Raw genomic sequence first — 20,097 nt, 5'->3', positions numbered from 1 at the left:
TCTTTTTGTAGTTTTATCCACTGGAGTCTTCACATTTTGTATTGCCTTGATTCAATGAGTTTTTATTCCTTTTTGGTGCTTTTTGTCTACATTCCCAATCTTACGAATCTTTTGTCTTTTGGTTTTAGTTGTTATCGTCATGGTGCGTACGAATGCTACTATTATCAACCTTGCTCAGAGGGCAGCCGGATCTGCCAGGAAGAGAGAGAAAATGCCAAAGCTGCTCGGAATGCAGTAGCTCTACGGCCGGCTCCCAATGTGACATTTCGGGATGTTAATTTTGTGTGTGTGTATCAGTGTATGTATCTAATTTCATGGATCATGCATTTAGGCATTACTTCAATGATATGTCCACTTAAATGAAATGATGAAAGTGGCACGATTTAAACTGTTTGCCCCACCACCGAAGAAAGCGAAGAGTGCAAAAGCCTCTTCCCTGTTTCTTTTAATTCATCCACTTCACATGCATTTATATATGCATGTATATTGCCCTTTTTTTTTGTAACTGATGTATATTGCCTTTGTTAGAACAATATGCATGTAATAACTCTTTCACTAAATTTTGTTATTATTGAAGCTTTTGGAAGAAGAAGAAAAGGTAAATAAACCTAGAAAAGCTTAAATATTTGAAAGTTATGGAGAGAAAGCAAGACAAATTGTTGAATTATTTTACACTTTCCAAACGGAAAATTTACAAGAGAAATAAATAAATGATAACTTCACGAGGGATCTAGACAAATTGAATTTATAACATTTTTTATTCTAGTCTGTTTTAAATTTTACATAACTATTCCGGATAACTTTGGGTTTTGTTGTGTTAGTTTGGGGTAGTCACAATTACTGGAATAGCAGTTGAATTTCATAATACATGGTCGACCGATAGGAAATTAGTTAAGCACTACCATTTAAATGAGTCCGAAACATGTTGTTTGCAAGGACCAGGAGCTGGTCCTTAAATAATTTTAGTTGTATCAAAATGTATGTGGAAGTTTTTAACGAAAACATTATTATAATGGATTTTATGGTTTTTGGTTTCGAAATTATTTAATAAAGTTATGGCTTTATCATTATATTTATTTGATGAATTTTTTTCAGGATCTTACTTAAAACTTTCAAAAAAGTTCAAGATTTTTGGATCGAATGATATGAACTTAAAAATATATATTGTGGGAGCTATTTATCAAAACAATAGCCTACGGCTGTATGATATTTTAGTATCAAAATTCTTATAGTAAAGTTTCAAATATTTTATCATGTTTACTTTATCCTTAGAGTTTGGAAAACTATAATACTTGGATATAAATATTAAAACAATTGCACCCTATCATTTAAAAAAAAATAGCCAAGAGAATTTAAAATTTTTAACTGTATAAACGGTTGACAAAAAAGCTGTATATACGAACTATGAACCTTCTTTATACACGTCATCATTCTGCTGACATTTTAAGTAGTAAAAATTGTTTGACAATGTCTGAAACCGACCATTCATTAATCTTTGAGAAAATTAGTACACGCTATGTTTCCCAAAAAAATGTTATTTTGATACTTTTCACAGGCAGATTAAAAAAAAATAGTTAAAATGCATTTAAATTCTTATTAATTACATCTATTTAATCAATAATATTTTAAATAAATAAAATTGTTTATAAAAATTAATCTATTTATAATTAATATTAAACTAAAAATTGAATTGAAATTCTAAAATGATATTTTTTGTCTAACAAGAAAACATATTAAAATGGCATTATTTTAGAAACAGAGGAAGAGAGTAAGATTGCTTGAAGTTGGAGACCGTATTTAATTTGAAAATGGACCATTAATTATCATCATTAATATATTGTTTTCAAACAAATTTCTTATTCCAATATTTTATTTCTCCAACATAAATGTAATAGTGGAGAACAAACGTAGCTACTTCATATTGTGGTCTGGGAAAAGTTGAGTAAATTTAAATAAGAACATTAAAGAAAATATCAAAGTAATGGTGGATTTTTTTTGTATGTGAGATACACTTAGTTTTATACAAAGTACTATTATTGACTGGTATAAATTATAAATTTAAGACAATTTGCACTAGATAGCTAGAAATATAAGTTAAATTAGCTATATGCAAATGTACTGTTAGTTTTCATAACCCCAGATGTTCCTAAATCTACACTACCATCTATTTCTTACAAAAGATATGGCATTTCTATTACATATATATATATCTCTTCTTCTCTCTCCGTCTTAAAACTTTTTTAATCTGAAACAATTTTTACTCTTTCTCCAATCGTGATATTCTCCTCTATATATATATATATATTCTAGCTCCTTCTTAATAACCTCTACTGTTTTTCTTTTTGTTCTCCTTAAAAATCTCAAACCTTCAATGTTTTAATCTTTTGGAGTAAACTGTATATATTACTATGGGTTTATGTATATACTACGAACTTTTACTTTCTCTATCCGCAAAACTTATAAAGTTTATGTACTAGTAAACTAGTAAAACTTCCGTCTTTCACCATTTATTCTGAACCTTCTCTGTTTATTTATCTCTATCAGAAGCGGCACCACTGATATATTGTAGATGTCGGGATTCGAGGATGGATTCTCAGAAGAAAGGTTGTTCTACCTCACTACATTGACTTCTCCACAGACGTTATCTCGCTAGCCATATGCCTCAGCAAGCACGTCCGACTCTCCATCCCATGTGTTGATTTGCCAATGGACATTGTCTCTGAGTCACATGGCAGCTGCCATGGCCACTCTCGGTGAAATCAGAATCATGCACTATAAATGTGTCATCGCCACTCAAGCTTTCTTCATCCGCCACGCCAAGTCTCGCCGTGTTCTGATTGTGTCTGACACCGTTTTATAATCCCCCAAACATCAGATTGGTTCTACTTTATACCATGACAAAAGCTTACTGTGATTTTGATTGCCTTAATGAAATTTCTTTTATTTAGTTGACTGATGTCTTCTTCTTCTATGGTGAAAGTGAAATATATATATATGCTTCTCCAACGGCTAAGGAGGAACGCCATAGCGACTTTGATTCATCGTCATCAGTCCTTAACGACATAGACAACATAGCGTCGTCGTCTTTGCAGTGGAAACAGGTGGATAAAGGAACAAATATTCGGATATTCAACATATATATCTTGAATATTACAAAATTAATAAATGTACCATTTCACATGAATAAATATACATTGATTTACAGGATGACTACAAATTGTTTTATATATAGTTAGCAGGACCATACATCTGGTAATATTGACCAACTAATATATAAAAACTATGACTATAACAAACCATTGCTACATGGTTTTTAATTTCACTGGATTACTTTTTATTTATCTGGACAAAGTATGAATTATTTATTAACATGCAATTTAGTACAAATAATTTAGTCAACAAGATATAACCAGTTATAATTTAGACAACTGGATACATCACCAAATACCCGAATATTCAATATTTATATCATGAATACTACAAACTGAAAAAATGTACCATGTTATTCAATTAAAACATACATTTAAAGGATTATTACAAACCCATATTATATATATTTAGCCAGATTTGTATCGTACATCTGGTAATATTATTTCATAATCAAGTCATGCGTTAGTTTGTGATCATTTCTTGGTGTGGTTTTATTGTTGTAACTTCTGTAATCGTTTTCATTATAAAAGATTAGGTCGTGTTATCCTTTGAACGATGAATGTGTGCCTTGAACAAAAAAAAATTGGTAAAAGCTTTGAGCAAATATTGACAAATTAATATTTAAATTCTAAACTTAGCCTTGATTTTTTTAAAAAAATTACAAATTACTATAACTATTAATCACACAATGAAAATTGTGTTATCAGTGATTTAAAGTTTTTGTTATAAGAATATACAAATTATCAAAAAACTATATGAATAGAAAGCATCATTTAATATATATCAATATTAAAAATATACTATATATATGTTAATATCATTTAAATTTAATTATATATCATATAAAATAGAAAAAAATGATTGTTTGGATTAATGAAATTTATTTATGTGTTCACCCCAATTTAATTATATATGGAATAGTTATTAACTCTTTAATTATTCAATATATATTTATTATTTTATAAATATGTAAAAGAACATATAATACATAAAAACAGTATATATAATGTTCATTCCTTGCAAGAGCGCATGGCTTAACTTAGTATATATAGTACTTTGTAAGACAATTATTATTACCATTTACTCTACCATTAAAGTTTTAAAGATATTTTAAACATTTTATAGGAAAATTACTAAATTTTGACATCATAAAAGTGGAAGAATATCTTAAAACTTATAGAAAAATGGTCAATTCCAGGTACTTTTTCTTTCAAAAAAAAAATTATTCATATTTACATTTACATTTTGCCTAATGATAAACTGGATTTATTTTGGTCCAACTCCGGTGTGGATCTTGGTTACGTCAAACCCCCAAACATCTCGTCCCGCTTCGGTCTTAATTAAGCAAAAACAGATCAAAACCAAACCATGTGATGAAAAGTAAAGTTTGGTACTTTATAATGACCCCATAAGACCAGCCGCAACGCTGATCCTTAATGGATCCTTAGCGCCTAATCCGATGGTTATCGGAATAAAGAAATATTATTTAACCGAAATAATCCAAGGATCAATCCGTAAATAAGGATTTAACGGAGTTGATCCTTAGAGACGTGGCACGTTTTGGTTCGTCCGTCGGCTTTGTCATTCGTACGTATCAAAAAAAATTATTCATTTTCGACCAGAAGGCGAGGAAAAAAGAAACGTCTCGAGTGAAGGCGATATCAAAGGCGATTCGATCCATCCCGAGAAGAAGGTAAATCGTAGGGTGATTTTGTAGATTTATGCGTCGAGATTTTGTTTTCTTTGTTGTTTTCTCCTCAAATTAGGGTTAGGTTGTGAAGATTCAATCGATTTGTCTTTTAAAATTAGGGTTTCAATCGATTTGGGGTTTTCACTCGATTTAGGGTTTTCAATCTATTTTGTTTTGAAACGATTTGCGGATATTCTCGTTCAATTACAATCTTCTTTGATGTTCTTATTTGTGTTAGCTTACGGTTTATATGTGATTCATGTTTGCTTACGATTTGTTCAATTCGTGCTCGTTTCTAAAGATCTGTGGTTGTTGTTGTTTATATCATCTTCGTTACTAAAAATCTAGGTTTTCTTTCAGGTTTAACCAATCATGGGACAAGACTATTCGTACAGCCAGCCGTTTTCGTCAGATGAGTTCGACATGACGTACCTTCTTGAAGCAGAGGCTGCTCTTTATGCGGATGAAGGACAGAGTAGTTTCTCTGTTGGCGAGCCGGTTCGCAACCCACCTGAGGCTGATGATGGCATCCCAACGAGATGTTACTGTGGCAGTGAGGCTGCTATTGCAACATCTTACACACGAAAAGATCCAGGGAGGTTGTACTACACGTGCGAGAATAGAGATGATGGGGGCTGCCACATATGGAAATGGTGGGATGTGGCAGTCACGGAGGAAGTGTTTGAGGTTCAGAGAGAACTCAGGCTGCTTAAGGAGCAAGGTTTCGAGTGTGATCAGAAGCTGCTTAAGCTACAGAAGACCGTCTGTGAGCTCAAGGTAATGGTTTCCGTATTGGTTTTTCTAGGTATGAATAATAAATAAAAAATTTAATTTCACTTTTTTTTAAAAAAAATATTTATTTATTCCTAAGAATTCAAAATCGAGTATCACCATTGTACACATATTTCTGATTATGATCCTTAACAATTCAAAAAAAATATATATATTATTCTAATCCTAAGGACTCTTGAGACAATATCACCATTGCGCATGTTCTAAAGCCACCCAAAAATTTCTCTCTCTAAAATCTAGAGGGGTAAACATTATTAAACTGCCCTTCCAAATTCTGCGATAAACGCGGAAAGCAAGGAGACGAAGAAAAGAAAAGAAAAGCCCTCACCACCACCTTCGTTAAATAACCTTTTTTAAAAAAAAGTTTTTTTTTTTCTTCTTTTAGTTGGTTGCACGATCTCGACGAACACGGAACACCGACCCAGAAGAAAAGGACTCGTAAATTCTGCACCTTTTTTCTTCTCCCGTGTTTAAAATCATTGTTTTGTCAAAAAGTCTTTTGCTTTTCTTTTGAACAGTTCCTCTGAAAACAAAGGTGAATTATTATTATTTCGTTTTTTTTAAAAGAAATTCTCTTCTAATTTCAAAATGATTTTCCCCCATCGAAGTTTCTGATCGTGGAAGCCATTTAATCGGTAAATGCGAAAATGGGTTTCCTTCGAAGCCGATATTTTTCTAGCATTTTCCATTTTTCAATAGAAACGTAAGAACTGGATCTTATGCTTTATTTGTGGGTCTTTGGTTTGATTATTCTCAGGAAAAAAAAATGAATGCTTCAAGTTGAAAACTTCTCTTTAAATGCGATCCATTTGAGTTTCCTTTATTTAATTATTTAGAGAATCGCATTGTCTCTGTCTTTCATGACATTGTTTGCTTAGTTTTCGAATAATTTCCTCCATTTTTACATATAACTTATTCTTTGACCCCTTCTTGCTGCTTCTGTTTATCATATTTGGTAAGCCAAAATCCAAAGCTGTTCAACTAGATTTTGAAATCTTTTGGTAGGTATGTTAGTACAAAAACGTTTGTTTCAGTAACCAAAAAGAAAACGGTTTTAGTTTTGGCTATCTTGTGGTGGATAATGTTGTTGCTGGCTCCTCATCTTATGACATAATCTATATTCAGTTTTGAGTTTTGGTTTCTGTTAGAGTTATTGTGTTTAATCTCTTCTCTGATCTGTTTTTTTTTTGTTGTTGTTTTCTGTTCTACAAGTTTAGTGACATAAAGAAAACATTTTTCTTTGTTTGTATATAAATGTCTTTATATGAAGTAGTAATTTAATTTTGGTGTCTTGTGTTTGAAAATGTGAACAGGTTGTGTCTTGTTGGGTTTGTAATTGATGGCTGAAGACAGTGTGAGTAGCTTTGGAACGACTGAAATGATGGCGAGGAGGGACTCTACTGGGAAGGCAGTAGCATCAAAGCCTAAAGAGAAAGAGATCCCTCGTTACCTCAGAGCATCCACCGGTTCTTGCCACGATATCTGCAAGTACGGCAAGAAGCAGGTAACCGTGGAGAAACCGTGGCGTTCGACTAACAGAAAGATCTTCAAGAAAGTGAATGATGATGCTTTGGTCGAAACTATGAAGCCTGGCTCTTCTAAAACTAAGAAGGTTACGACAAAGAAGGTCACTCCTGATGATGATGGTTCTTCTGAGATGATGATGATCAAGAGAGAGGTTGTGAAGCATCAAGTGAGTGGGGTGAAGAAGCCAGAGGTGTTGATAATACCATCTGGTGATGAAACTCCTGTGAAGAAGAAAGTGACATCATCAAGTTCCAAGCTTAAACCTTCACCAGATTTGGGAGCTCGTAGTGTTGATGCTATGAAGCCGAAGGTCTTGAAGAAATCTTATTCAGCACTAGCAACGTCCAAATCTAAAGTGAACAGCGAGAAAGCTGCTTCTCCATCGGTTCTGAAACCCAAAATGGGATCAAAAAGTGAAGATGCAAAGATGAAGAAGGCTACAGCTTCCTCCAGAGTTGTTTTAAAGAAGGTTCCAGTGACGCCAAGAGCTTCTCTTTCTCCAAGATTACCAATGAGACTAGCTGGAACTTCAAGTTTGAAGAAGAGTCAGAGCTTAAAGGCTGCCTCCTCCTCCTCCTCTTCTCGACCAAATCAGAAACTAAGACGTGTGAAGCGCACTGATGAGTCTGACAAGCAGGTAGATGGCTATCCAGTGGAGGAGAAAACATTGCACGTTGTGGAAATGGAAACAAAGAGCAAAGCTGTGTCTGAACATGATCAGAATCAGCAGTGCGTTGCTGAACCTTTTCCTCCTCTTCTACAGCCTCAATCAACTGAGAAAGACGATGAGTGTCCTGTTTCGGAGACAGAGGAGTATGATTACCCTTCAGGAAGCAACGAGGCTGAGAGCGTAATAGAAGAAGAGATCGAAACCTCCAATGGAGAGGAGAGGAAACCAAGAGTGAGGAAGGAAGGAGAGTCTGCAGAGGAAGCTGCTAGGAAGCTACATTTCAGGAGAGGGAAAGTTGTGGATGCTGATGATGTGGGCGAGAGTGCGAGGAAACTCAAGTTTAGGAGAGGAAGAGATCTTGGTGAAGACAAAGCGCAAGATGCACAGGTCAGAAGAAGCTTTAAGAAGAGGGAAGACGTCAAAGAAGATGAGGAAGAAGATGAAGATGGTGAAAAAGTTGTGTTGAGGCATCAAGACGTTCAGGAGAAAGATGCACAGGGACTGCTCAACAATGTCATCGAAGAAACAGCGAGTAAACTTGTTGAAGCTCGAAAAAGCAAAGTCAAAGCTTTGGTTGGTGCTTTCGAAACTGTCATCTCTCTTCAAGAGTCTAAACCTCCTGCTAACTCTGGTATGTGCCTTGAGCATGAGCAGAACTAACATTTGGAATCTTTATAAGAGTAGTTGAATTGGTTTTTGGTTTTGTGTGTGCAGAAACTGGTAATTCGAGCCCGGTTTGATGTGGTTTCGGTTTGCTGGAAACTTCAAGAAAGATTGATTGATGCATTCATATTTAAGGATATGATGTCTCAGCCGTATATTGATATGGTGCTTTGTGAATAATACTCTGATGGATTGTGTTATGTGTTTAGTTTTGGTTCTTCTGAACCGGTTTGTTGGTTTTCATTTGGATGTGTACAGACAAAAAAAGACTAGTTTTCTTTACGTTTTCATCTCTTGTTGGTTATTGTTTTCTTCTGCAGTTTTTTTTTCTTTCTAGACAAACCGGATGGTAAACCGGATCCACAAACCAACAAAAGATATTCCTTCTAATATGTTAAACGTGTGATGGATCACAATGCCACCAAATGTTAGTTAAAAGTTTCATGAATGCATTAATTGGATTTGCTTGATTGAATCAAAGCCAATGGAGAAAGATTACATGTCCATATCCACATAAATCTTTTAACAAAAAGAATGAATACCAATGGCCTTATGACTCTGTGTTTGTTCAACAATACCATTAGACTTATGAACAGACTCAGATCTTTGCTTTATTATTATTACTTAGATTACACTAAGAGACACTTTTTGACTTTCTATTATATCTACAAACACTTTTTACATGTGACACACTTTGTTGTGGGCCAGCAATAGATTGTGGACAATTTTGCCTTTAATGGAAAGGACAGTTGTGGATGAGTGATTTGTGGACGAGTGATGTGTGGTTGGGTGATTTGTGAACGGGTGATGTGTGGATGAGTGATGAGTAATGTGTGGAAATGTGATGTTAATGTGTTTATAGTAGATAAGTGGACAAACTCTATGTTTTGATTCCATAAAACTATACAACAATACGTGGACATGGACTCATGTTACTAAAATTATACCATAAAACGTGGACACGGACTCTGTTCTCTCCAATACAAATGCTTGGCTTCTTCAGCTCAATTGATCAATTATCTGCAGTTAAACTTCAATCAAGACGAGAAAGAGATGATATTGTGAGTATGAGCGGAGAGAAAAATCGAAGAAGCGTTACCTTTTGTCGGAGAGTAATAGATCTTGCATGTCAGAGATTTCTGATCTAAGGAATTTACGCTTTGTCATGATGTGGATGGATGTAATTTTGATTAGAATTGAATTTAGATCCCGAGATGATGAATGGAATCGAATGAATATTGTCCATGCCCACAACTAGTTTATAATTCTGTTAAGATGTTCATGTTCACAACTAATTTATAATTCTATTATCCACGCTTTCGTGTCCACGTCCACATTTTGTTTACACATTAATATATATAATATATATATGAACATGGATCTTAAAAGATAGAGAATTTTATATATAGTTTATTATGACAATTATTTTTGTTTAATATATTTTAGAACTTGAGATAAAAGTAAATAAATACATAAAGTAGAATAAGAAAAATAATAAAATGAAATAAGAAGAGAAAATAGATTCTCTTTAGTTTATGGTAATAAGAGTCTTTTTGACAAAAGAAATTGTGTCTCAAGTGATAAGTGTCTTTGTAGTGTAATTTGAATGTGAGAAAGTATCTCTAGATAGATCTAAAAAATTCTATTATTATTCACATTGGTTCAATCTGTCAACCGTTCATAATCATGATGCTAGTTTTCATGATGGGATCATATTGAATTGGGTTCGAGACAAGGATGGACATGGGGAGCTTCTAAGCTCTAACTCACTTGCCTTTCTTTAGTTTTCGTAACCAACTATTTATCTTGTCTGCTTCAGAAGATATTTTCACATTTTAACATGTTTCAACAACTCCTTTTTAATTGTCAACATCTTTTCCCCCATTTTTCAACCTTTCTCCACTATTTTATAAATTTATGAAATTCAGCTACAATGGAGACAAACTAGTAGATGGAGTTAATTTAACTTCACATTAATTAAAAACATTGTAATTGTAAAATACGTCGTTTTGCCGTTAACGTTAACGGAGTCACCAACTCTTTGTAGCGAGATCAGCCTCCATCCAATCAAACGGATTAGCCACACCGTACACCTTACCGTACTTTAACATAACCCGTAGAATCGCAGACAAACCGTACATTTCCCACTTACATAGAAAACAATCAGAAAAAAAAAAAAAATTAGGAAAGAAGCAGATTTGCTTGCTTGCTTCTTCTCGATCTCTGCATGCATCACCTCATCTTCTTCATTCTTTAACCCAAGTTCAAAACTTTTCTCTCTGGGTATTGCTGGAAAGCATCAGAATCAGTTGAAATGCTAACCCTTTTCTCCTTTTTCTTTATGCTTCATGGTCGCTCGAGCAAAACCCTAAACTAGTATACTCTCGATTCAACTCAAAGGTCCCACCTTTACACTTTACTGAACCTCTTGTGTAATAGATTGGTGTAAACTAAGGTGAGATGTCCCTTATCTTTGAAGCAAGGAGTGTTATAGATCTGGGCTATTTTGATTTTTGGTTTTGTGGGAATCTTTAAAGTTTTGAACAAGAAAACGAATTTGGTTTCTTAAGACTGTTTATATATATATATAAAGAATGCATCTTTGATGTGGGTATTGTTTATTATAATCATATGCATCTCTAATCTCTTTCTCATGATTTGGTCACTTTACCAATTAGTTAAAGCTTCTTGCTTTTACTTAAATGCATTTGTTCAGTGAGGTTAAGGCTTACTATTTGCTTCTGTGCTAGGCGTAGAGGATGATAATAGCAAAGCAGTACCGTTGTGTTCACTCGGCGACTTGTCATTGCACGAAAGGACACCTTAGCGAAGAAGTACTGTTCCTTATGGTTCAGCATCTTAACTGGAACCCTAATGTAATCGCCACTCTGTCTTGTGTCTGTAAATGGTTTGATGATCTTGCTAAGAGACTGCTGTGGAAAGAGTTCTGCAGAGCCAGAGCGCCGAAGATGATGTCTGATCTCCAGTCTAGTGGCAGCCACAGTGTTGATGGTAGTTGGAGAGCACTTGGGAAGCTTTTGATTTACTGCTCAGGTTCCAGTAAAGGTGGACTCTTTAGCGATGTTCACGTCCCTGGTCACTTTGTTCACAGGACCCGCTTCTCTAGAACTTCGGGAAGGAGCTTCCTTCCTCCCCAGTGTCGAAACGATGACATTCTGTATGTTTCTGATCCTTGTGAGCATTTGGATCAAGGAGGAGAAGATGGTGATTTGGGATTCTTCCGTGGGATTTTCAAATCGTTTTCAATGTCGAAGGTGAGGAAGTTGCTTATTAGGAAAGGGACATCGTTTCATCCCACAGAGGTTTGTCCTTATTGCAAGGCGAAGCTGTGGAGTATGCTTCAGGCGAGGATGATACCACAGAGTGCTAGCTGTAGATTGGGGGCTTATGAAGATAGCATTGAGTATTATGTTTGCCTCAATGGACATATGCTTGGAGTTTGTACTCTCTTACCTTTGTCTGATTCCGAAGGAGCATCCGAGGTTCAGTGACTATACACGTTGCTTGAAGCTGTCGCTAATGTATCTTCTGCTGGTGAAATGTTGTTGGTAGACTTGGGATCATCAGTTTGCATAGAGTTGGTGTGATGTTGTGGCAACTTCAGATTCTCATGTCTTATCATTGTTGTGCAAACCATTTGTTGTCACAGTTCATGTATGTGTATGAACAACATTTACTTCTGCTAAATTTTTCATTACTTGACCCAAATACATCTAGGAACTCTTCTTTAGATATCTTCTCCACATCTTATAGCATTTCGCTGACAAAAATAATACAAAAAAATCTATAACAATTGTTCATAATCTTTGTCTGAACTCGACTGTGCTATGACCTGGTTTCTTTCTCAATCCAACATCCTCCATCATTTTTCTCACCTTCTCCATATCTTTCCATCGTCCCAAAGCAGCATAGATATTCGACAACAACACGTAGTTTCCTGTGTTCTCTGGTTCTAATTCGAACAGCTTGTTTGCTGCGATTTCTCCAAGCTGGACATTCTCATGTGTGACGCATGCAGCGAGCAATGCACCCCAAACAGTTGAGGTTGGTTCAAATGGAATTGTTGTAATGAGATTGTAAGCTTCTTCTAACCGACCTGCTCGACCAAGAAGATCAACCATGCAAGTGTAATGGTTTGGTCGAGCTATCTTATTATGATGCTCAAGCATAAACCTGAACTGTGTCAAGCCTTGTTCGACCAAACCGGAATGGCTGCAAGCGTTTAAGGCAGAAGTAAATGTGATTTCGTTTGGCGTCACACCAGAACGAACCATTTCCATGAAAACTTGCAGCGCGTTATGGCCATCTCCGTGCATCCCGTAACCAGAGATCAATGCACCCCATAGAACTATATCTTTGCTCTTGTGTTTCTCCTGGATCCCATCAAATATCTTGTGGGCGGATTCTAAAGTTCCACACTTTGAGTAAACATGAACCAGCCCTGTAGCTGCATCAAGGCTCGACGTAAACCCGGTTTTGGTTAGGTAGCAATGAATGTCCATTGCTTGGCGCAGATCTGCCAAAGCTGCATACGCTGGAAGGAGACTGTTTAGTGTAGCAATGTTCGGTTCAACATCTTCCCGTCTCATCCCTTTGAAGAGATCCAACGCGTCACTCATAAGTTCATTATGCACACAACTGGCGATAATCGCACTCCAGGGACCTGTCTGGTTTTTTGAAGCCCCAGAGAAGACTTTGAAGCAAAGGTCCACTCGACTGCATTTAGCATACATGCTGATCAGAGAAGTTTCTATGATGACACTGGAGTGAACCCTTTGCCTTATTGCCCAACCATGTAAACATTTACCATCATTCAGCTCCAAAGCATCACCACAAGCTGAAACAAGAGAGGCTATAGTCACATCATTAGGTCTCACGCCATCAAACTGCATCAACCTGCACAACTCCAAAGCGTTCTTCACATCCCCATCTTCTGTATATCCGTTAATCATAGAAGTCCATGTGATCACATCCCTGCGCTCCATCCTATCAAACACAAATCTCGCCTCGTCCATACGACCACATTTCAAATACATGTTCACCAACGCATTCTTCACCTCTATCTTATCACCTAACCGCTTCTCATCCACCAGTTTATGAACATTCCTTCCCATTTCAAGATCCTTCAAGTGACCACAAACAGGCAACATGGAAACAACAGTAGCGTGGTCAGCACCAACACCCTCATCTACCATCCGATCAAATGTCATCAAAGCATCATTCATATAACCATTCCTATAATACCCACTAATCATTGTATTCCAAGAAATCACATCTCTGTTCATCATCACATCAAACACTCTCCTCGCCATCTCAACCCTCCCAAAGCTCATGTACATGGCAAGCAACGCGTTCTGCACATACTTATCCGCGCCAAACCAGCTTCTCAAGACCCTCCCGTGAATCACCAACCCTAAAGGCACAGACTTTAACTCTCCAGCAGCCTTGGCAACAAAAGGGTACGTATAACCATCGGGACAACACTTAGTTCCCTCGCCGACCATCTTAACGAACGTGTTTACAGCGTCTTGGTACAGCCCGTCGCGCACGTACATTCTGATGACGATGTTGTAAGAAAGCAGAGAGCTTTCAGGCATTACGTCGAACAGCTTGCGTGCGTAGGCGATGTGGCCGCATAGAGCGTATGTGACGGAGAGGGTCGAGAGAATGTGGTCGGAGGCTCGACCGTTGGTGATGACGTGGCAGTGTAGAGCCTTGGTTTTGGAGAGTGATTGAGTAGCTGCATACTGGTTCAAGAGAGATTGGTATTGCTTGACGCTAAGTGTGTGTTTGGCTCTGCGCAAAACTTCACTCATTTGAGAATACCGAGCGAAGTGATCTCATACGGCGTCGTCTAGTGCTATTTAACTTCTTTCGTCAAGGCCAAGGGATACGGCGTCGTTTATACAATTTAACTTTGCAGACTTGTTCTTGATTGGTATCTCTCCCTGGAAAGCTTCCACAATGATCATCTGCTTCTTTAATACAAGTGATACGGCGTCGTTTAATACAATTTAACTTTGTAGACTCGTGTTTTACATATACTTCTTCTTCATATGATTTTTACGAGACACAAATCATAGCAAACGATTCAGATTATATATTAGGAACAAGGGTCATCAAACCAAAGCGATTGATAAAGTTACATAGTACTGATCTAACAACAACAATCACTCGGTCTTTTCCACACATTTGTAAGTGTTTTAACTTTTAAGTTTTAACTAAACAATAACATCCTGAGAATGCAAATCATCATCACTCTGATTGATCAAATTCATGTTCTGTCGTCGGCAAGTATCTTATATATCAACCTGAGGGATTCTACCACCAGCTTGGACAATCTGCTGCTCAAGCTGCAAAAGACAAGACAAGAATCATTCATAACTATGTTCTTTCACAGTTTCTCATAATCTTTTTGTCACTTACATTGAACAAATCTTGAAGCTTTGCCTTCAATGACTTGTACTCAATATCCACCTGCTGCAAACATCTCACACACCTGAAGCAGAATTGTTCCCCAAATTAGTCTCAACAATAAGAAAAAAATGAACATAGCAGAAAATGAGCTTACCCTTCAAAGTTCTGAGAGTCACAACACTCCTTGAAGGTAACACAAAGACCTTTGACCCTCTTGGCACCAACACTACACAAACAAGAACGACCTCTTCACTAAGACTAAGTAGGAGATAAGAGACAAAGGACTGAGATTACAGATCTGAGTAACATTACCTTGAGCTACTACCTTTGAGTTGATGAACACTAGAACCTACCAGACTGAAATCTACGTTTCCTGTCTGATCTCTGAAGTATGTACAAAAACAAATATCAAACCAAAACATATCTTTTGATTATACTAGACGACTAACAAAGGTCAAAAAGAAAAAACTTACAGAGCTCTAGCCATGTTACCGATAAGCTTCTCACAGTCTTCAAAGAAGAGAGAAACAACCTCTGCCACAAAATCAGGGCTACATTCATCTTGCAGCTTTTTCAATTCAGTGAACTGATCATCCAGAAACCCCTTCACATACCAAAACAACTAATCTCAGCCAAAGCCTTAATTTTCAAATTCAAGCTCTCAGTAAGAAAAGCTTAAATCTATAAAGGAGACACCTTTGGAAAAAGAGACAATAACCCATTTCACGCACACTTAAAACCAATTCTTAAATCCTCAATTTCCAAATTCAAATCCAAGAACCCTAACTACTGTAGAGGAGGATCATCGCTAAAAAGGAGTCACCTTTAGATAAATAAACAAAAACCCATTTCACAGAAACTTTAAACTAACTCTTTAACCCTCAATTTCCAAATCAAGAACCCTAACAACTTTAGAGGATCCACCTTTGGATTCATTTTCGTACCCAGATGCTAAAATTTACTAACTTTATCTGTAAGTTTGGGAGGAAAAAACGAAGAAGAAACCTGGTGATAGAGAGAAATGGTGTAGTCACGAAATTGTCTCTGCAACTGAGCAACGAGTGTGTCCATGATGGTTACTTGTGACGATGAAGCAGAGAGAAGGAGAAGGAGATTTGAAGTTTGATATAGGAGAACAAAATGAGCAGTTTTCTCTGAATTTTTGGACTTGAAACTCTAATCCCAATAAAAGAGATTCTTACAGTCATTATTCTATTGGACGAAAATAATAAAGAAATATTCAGTCCATAAAGAATACAATAATTAGTTGTCAAAATAAAAATTAAAGACAACCTTGAGAAAGCGAGATAGATTGATTTAGGCCATGAAAAACGGAATCTCATTCATGATTTGATACATTCATTCATTCTGTGCGTTTTCTTTTTCCAACCCACAGACATCAAGAATCTCTCACGCTGGAAGATTCTCTGTAGAAAGTTAGAAACACAAAGTACTTATCTTCATCTAAAGCATCGTTACTCTGTCGACAGCACTCCAGAACATCGGTTTGATTCTTTGGACCGAAATCCAGGGAGTGATATGTGAACATGGATGAACTCCTTTGTTATTAAAATATTTATATTATTATTTTAGTTTTCTACTTTAATGCCTATGTTTTCTATCCAATTATTGAATAATTACTTTTTTTTTTTATCAAACAACAGTTTTTTAATAATTATAGCCGGAGAAATTGTTTACATCAATCAATAACAAAGCCAAACCGGCTAAAACATCTACTGCTACCATAGCAAAGCAGAGAAATGAGATATAACCATAAGACATGAGCAAACATAACACATAAACAACACCTAATATCGCTGACCAGTATTCGAAACTCAACGCCAATCATGCTAAGAAGTGAAATGAAGCTTAGACAGCCCAAGTATTGGTCTCACGCCCACGATTAAAACCACAACCGAAGCAGATTTAACAATCAGAAGTTCGACATCACAAGCAGAGGCAACAAAACACCAAATGAATGAGCCTATTAACAGAACAAACTTGGAAGCATACAAAATCTTGGGCACACTGCTCCCTTCATCACAACCACTCAAACCGAATGAAACATATGGGAGCCAATCATGCTATTAGATTTTCCACCCGCGTTTACAAATAACGGGATATTTATATAGTAAAAATCTAATAATAATGCATCATATATTTTGTTAAGGATGTTAAAATGGATAAATCTGCATAAACCCGTCCCATTCAAACCCCATCCCATTTAATGGAGTGATCGACTTAGATTGGTGATAATTTCAGGTATTTTAAATATTTTTTTTATAAAATATATTTAAAAATATATATATTGAAGTGTGTTTTTCTAAAAAATGTTTAACTGATTTTTTGAAAAACTCAGATTTTGTTTTCAAAAATTCTTTGAAAATTATTATTGATATTACTTTTAATAAATATATTTATGTAAACGGTAAATAGAATCTATGTTTACTTTAACTAAAATCTCCTTTAATAAACGGGTCTTAATAAAAATACCCATTAAAAATCCGTTAAGCTAATTGAATCAAAATAAATATTGATATATTAAAATTTATTTTAAATTGCTAACAAAACCCATTTCAGCATCGTGGCTAGCCTGGATATATAGACTGCAAAAATCAAATCAAAACCGAACCAAAAAAATCAAACCGAACCAATGTTTTCATATAGCCAAACAACTCCTATACCTCTGGAACTAAGAAATTGGAAACTGAACTTGTAAAAGTATTAAAAATGATAAATGTATATTTCAAATATATTGGTTCCAATGATTGAGGAGATGTACAAATTTTAAAAGTAAACTAGATTCTGACCCACGAAGTTGCGCGAGATTATTTATATTTATAATTTATGTTTTAAACTAAATTTTATTATTTGGTAATATTTTATAAAAAATAAGCGTTCAATTTTTTTTTTTTTTTTGGTTTGCTTCCAGTTCGGTTGTGGATGTTGTTTTCGGTTTAAGAAGAATAATAGTTCAGTTATTTATGAATTTGGGTTTGGTTTGAATTTTTTTAATATTTTGGTTTGGTTCATCTAATTTTGCAGCTATAGTTTATTAATAATAAGCTTGGGAAGATTATGTTTAAACTCCGACAAAGGAGAATACAAAGAAACTGTTGACAGCAAAACAAACAACAACAACAATAGCAAAAAAGATTGAATGGTGATATAGATCACAAAAAGGAATCATATGAAATCGTATCACAACGGCGATTTTTATTTATATTAATTATAGTTATAAGTTTATATTTATATTAAAGAGTATATGATGTTTGCTATGTATTAACTACATAATAGTAATCTTAATTTATTTTTGTGATATTAATATTAGGAAATGTATTTTCTTAGATTACATTTAAAATGTATAAGTATTACATTTTTATATTTTGATAAAATATGGGTTTAATCTGGAGAATAAAATTTTGATATTCGAAACCACAAAATAAGTTCACACTTCAAAAAACATAAAATGTGTTTTAGTAAAATACACAAAGCCGTCAAAATTATACAATCTCCGACATATTACTATTGAATATTTAATATTTCAATTTGTTTAATTTTTGTAAGCCTTTTACGTGACCATATGTGAAGCCAAGTTATACAATCTATCATGAGGCTGCTTCCTGTTATAGCAAAGTAATGTTAACACCATTTTATTGGTTATAGTAACTTAAATAAAATAAACATTAAGTATCCAAAAAATTCAAAATAAAAAAAAATATTCAAACCCCTAGAAATTGATATATAAAAACCCAACAAATCAAAAAGTTCTCAGACAACATTTCTTTTTTGTAAAAAACTTTTTTTGAAACTGGAAAAACTTCATAACATAGTTTCTCAGAACCTATTCATTTTTAATCTTCTAAAGCTTCTTCTGCATATGTATGTAGCAGAACTAATCTCACCCCAGCAAGTTGAGTTTAAAACCACTGAAACTATACGATTTTAATCTTGGAAATATTAAAATGAGAAGAAGAATCAAAGTGTGTTCTTCTGTTTGATAGTTTTAAGAACGTGTTTTATGAAGGAAATATGTCTATATTTATAGTCTAAGCAGTTTCTTTAATAAATAATAGTTTTTTGAATTATGAAAACAAATTAAATATTTGGTATATGCTTAAAAATATTCAGATGTATGTGAATTGTGGTAAGATCTTATAGTATGGTTTGTTCAACAAACTTGGTAAAATAATTATCAATATTATATATGCAATAGGATTTTCAGATATCTCATAACAAATTCTCTACATAAAATTCGTGTGTTTACAATATATAATATACATAAAATTGTTTAATGATTTCAAATATATATATATATATATATATATATAATCAAAAATTACCAAATACCGAATATTCATTCCAAACTGTGATTATAGCATAAATTCAAAATATTGTAATATAGTATCTTTGATATTGTTACTAATATAAAATATTAGGTATCAATGGAAGCTGGTAGTTTAAAATTTAAACTAATTTGAGAATATAGAAATTTAAATTTTACTATATCGTTTATTTCTTTTAAATTTATTAAACTATTTGTTCAATATTTATCGGTAACTATTTTACTGATTTATAGTTAATTATACATAAAAATGATTTAAAAAGATTTGTTTGATATCCTTGAGAATATGTATTTTCGAAATTTAAGTGAAAATTGCAAAATTCTATTTAACATGATTTCTCAAATGTCAGTTTGGCAATTTTTAAATAATCGATTGGTAGTTTCCAGTTTGTAAGCTAAACCATAAATAGATGGGAATGTTATAGCTAACGATGTTAATGTGTATATCAAATTTCATAAACTTCTAGGTAGTGAATTAGATGTTCAATCCTAGCTAGCCAATGATGTGAATGTTGCCAATTATTAACTTAAAGTGATATAGGCAAGATGAAAAAAACACCCTAAAAGTTGGTTGTGGTTTATAGGCAACTTAAACCATATGTTTATGCTATATGAAACTAAAATGTATGTCGGATTGTTTAATTTTATGTGTAAGAAAGTACACCAATTATCTTTTAAGAAACGTCAAAATTTGGTTGTGGTTTATAGGTGGCTCAACCCATATGTTTGTGCTAAAGAAAACCAAAAGTTAAATCCTTTAACAAAAAAGAAAAGAGAACCAAAAATATTGGTCGAATGGTTTAATTGTATGTGTGAGATAGT

At 34.5% G+C, this 20,097-nt stretch overlaps 5 protein-coding genes across 12 annotated transcripts; 3 read left to right on the top strand and 2 right to left on the bottom strand.

Moving 5' to 3' along the window:
* Nucleotides 1-5,212: 5,212 nt before the first annotated feature.
* LOC106338783 (uncharacterized protein At4g04775-like) lies at nt 5,213-6,159 on the top strand. The gene is made up of 2 exons (XM_013777680.1): nt 5,213-5,617; nt 6,151-6,159. Exons 1-2 carry the CDS (start codon nt 5,213-5,215, stop codon nt 6,157-6,159), a joined length of 414 nt encoding a protein of 137 aa, XP_013633134.1.
* Nucleotides 5,996-8,802, top strand: LOC106337011 (nucleolin 2). Of its 6 annotated transcripts, none has more exons than XM_013776025.1 (3): nt 5,996-6,070; nt 6,946-8,460; nt 8,544-8,802. In XM_013776025.1, the coding sequence occupies exons 2-3, from the start codon at nt 6,972-6,974 to the stop codon at nt 8,567-8,569; spliced, it is 1,515 nt and encodes a 504-aa protein (XP_013631479.1). In that variant the 5' UTR covers nt 5,996-6,070; nt 6,946-6,971; the 3' UTR covers nt 8,570-8,802. The 6 variants fall into 6 exon arrangements, with proteins under 6 accessions (XP_013631479.1, XP_013631481.1, XP_013631484.1 ...); XM_013776027.1 differs by having other exon boundaries at nt 6,042-6,167; XM_013776030.1 differs by lacking the exon at nt 5,996-6,070 and adding an exon at nt 6,246-6,267.
* A 1,830-nt stretch (nt 8,803-10,632) lies between these two features.
* LOC106342393 (EID1-like F-box protein 2) lies at nt 10,633-12,223 on the top strand. 2 transcript variants are annotated; one of them, XM_013781304.1, is made up of 2 exons: nt 10,633-10,947; nt 11,243-12,223. In XM_013781304.1, exon 2 carries the CDS (start codon nt 11,252-11,254, stop codon nt 12,002-12,004), a length of 753 nt encoding a protein of 250 aa, XP_013636758.1. In that variant the 5' UTR covers nt 10,633-10,947; nt 11,243-11,251; the 3' UTR covers nt 12,005-12,223. The 2 variants fall into 2 exon arrangements, with proteins under 2 accessions (XP_013636758.1, XP_013636759.1); XM_013781305.1 differs by having other exon boundaries at nt 10,635-10,892.
* Nucleotides 12,224-12,278: 55 nt separating this feature from the next.
* LOC106342392 (pentatricopeptide repeat-containing protein At5g39350) lies at nt 12,279-14,346 on the bottom strand. The gene has a single exon (XM_013781303.1). It carries the CDS (start codon nt 14,327-14,329, stop codon nt 12,311-12,313), a length of 2,019 nt encoding a protein of 672 aa, XP_013636757.1. The 5' UTR covers nt 14,330-14,346; the 3' UTR covers nt 12,279-12,310.
* A 218-nt stretch (nt 14,347-14,564) lies between these two features.
* Nucleotides 14,565-16,472, bottom strand: LOC106339576 (histidine-containing phosphotransfer protein 3). 2 transcript variants are annotated; one of them, XM_013778410.1, is made up of 7 exons: nt 16,224-16,472; nt 15,936-16,142; nt 15,404-15,534; nt 15,243-15,314; nt 15,085-15,156; nt 14,940-15,012; nt 14,565-14,866 (listed from the first exon to the last, which is right to left on the bottom strand). In XM_013778410.1, the coding sequence occupies exons 2-7, from the start codon at nt 15,999-16,001 to the stop codon at nt 14,813-14,815; spliced, it is 468 nt and encodes a 155-aa protein (XP_013633864.1). In that variant the 5' UTR covers nt 16,002-16,142; nt 16,224-16,472; the 3' UTR covers nt 14,565-14,812. The 2 variants fall into 2 exon arrangements, with proteins under 2 accessions (XP_013633864.1, XP_013633865.1); XM_013778411.1 differs by having other exon boundaries at nt 15,936-16,106.
* Nucleotides 16,473-20,097: the final 3,625 nt, after the last annotated feature.

This window comes from Brassica oleracea, chromosome C4 (genome assembly GCF_000695525.1).
Source record: "Brassica oleracea var. oleracea cultivar TO1000 chromosome C4, BOL, whole genome shotgun sequence".
Classification (NCBI taxonomy): Eukaryota; Viridiplantae; Streptophyta; class Magnoliopsida; order Brassicales; family Brassicaceae; genus Brassica; species Brassica oleracea.
This window is presented reverse-complemented; position numbering and strand designations above follow the sequence as displayed.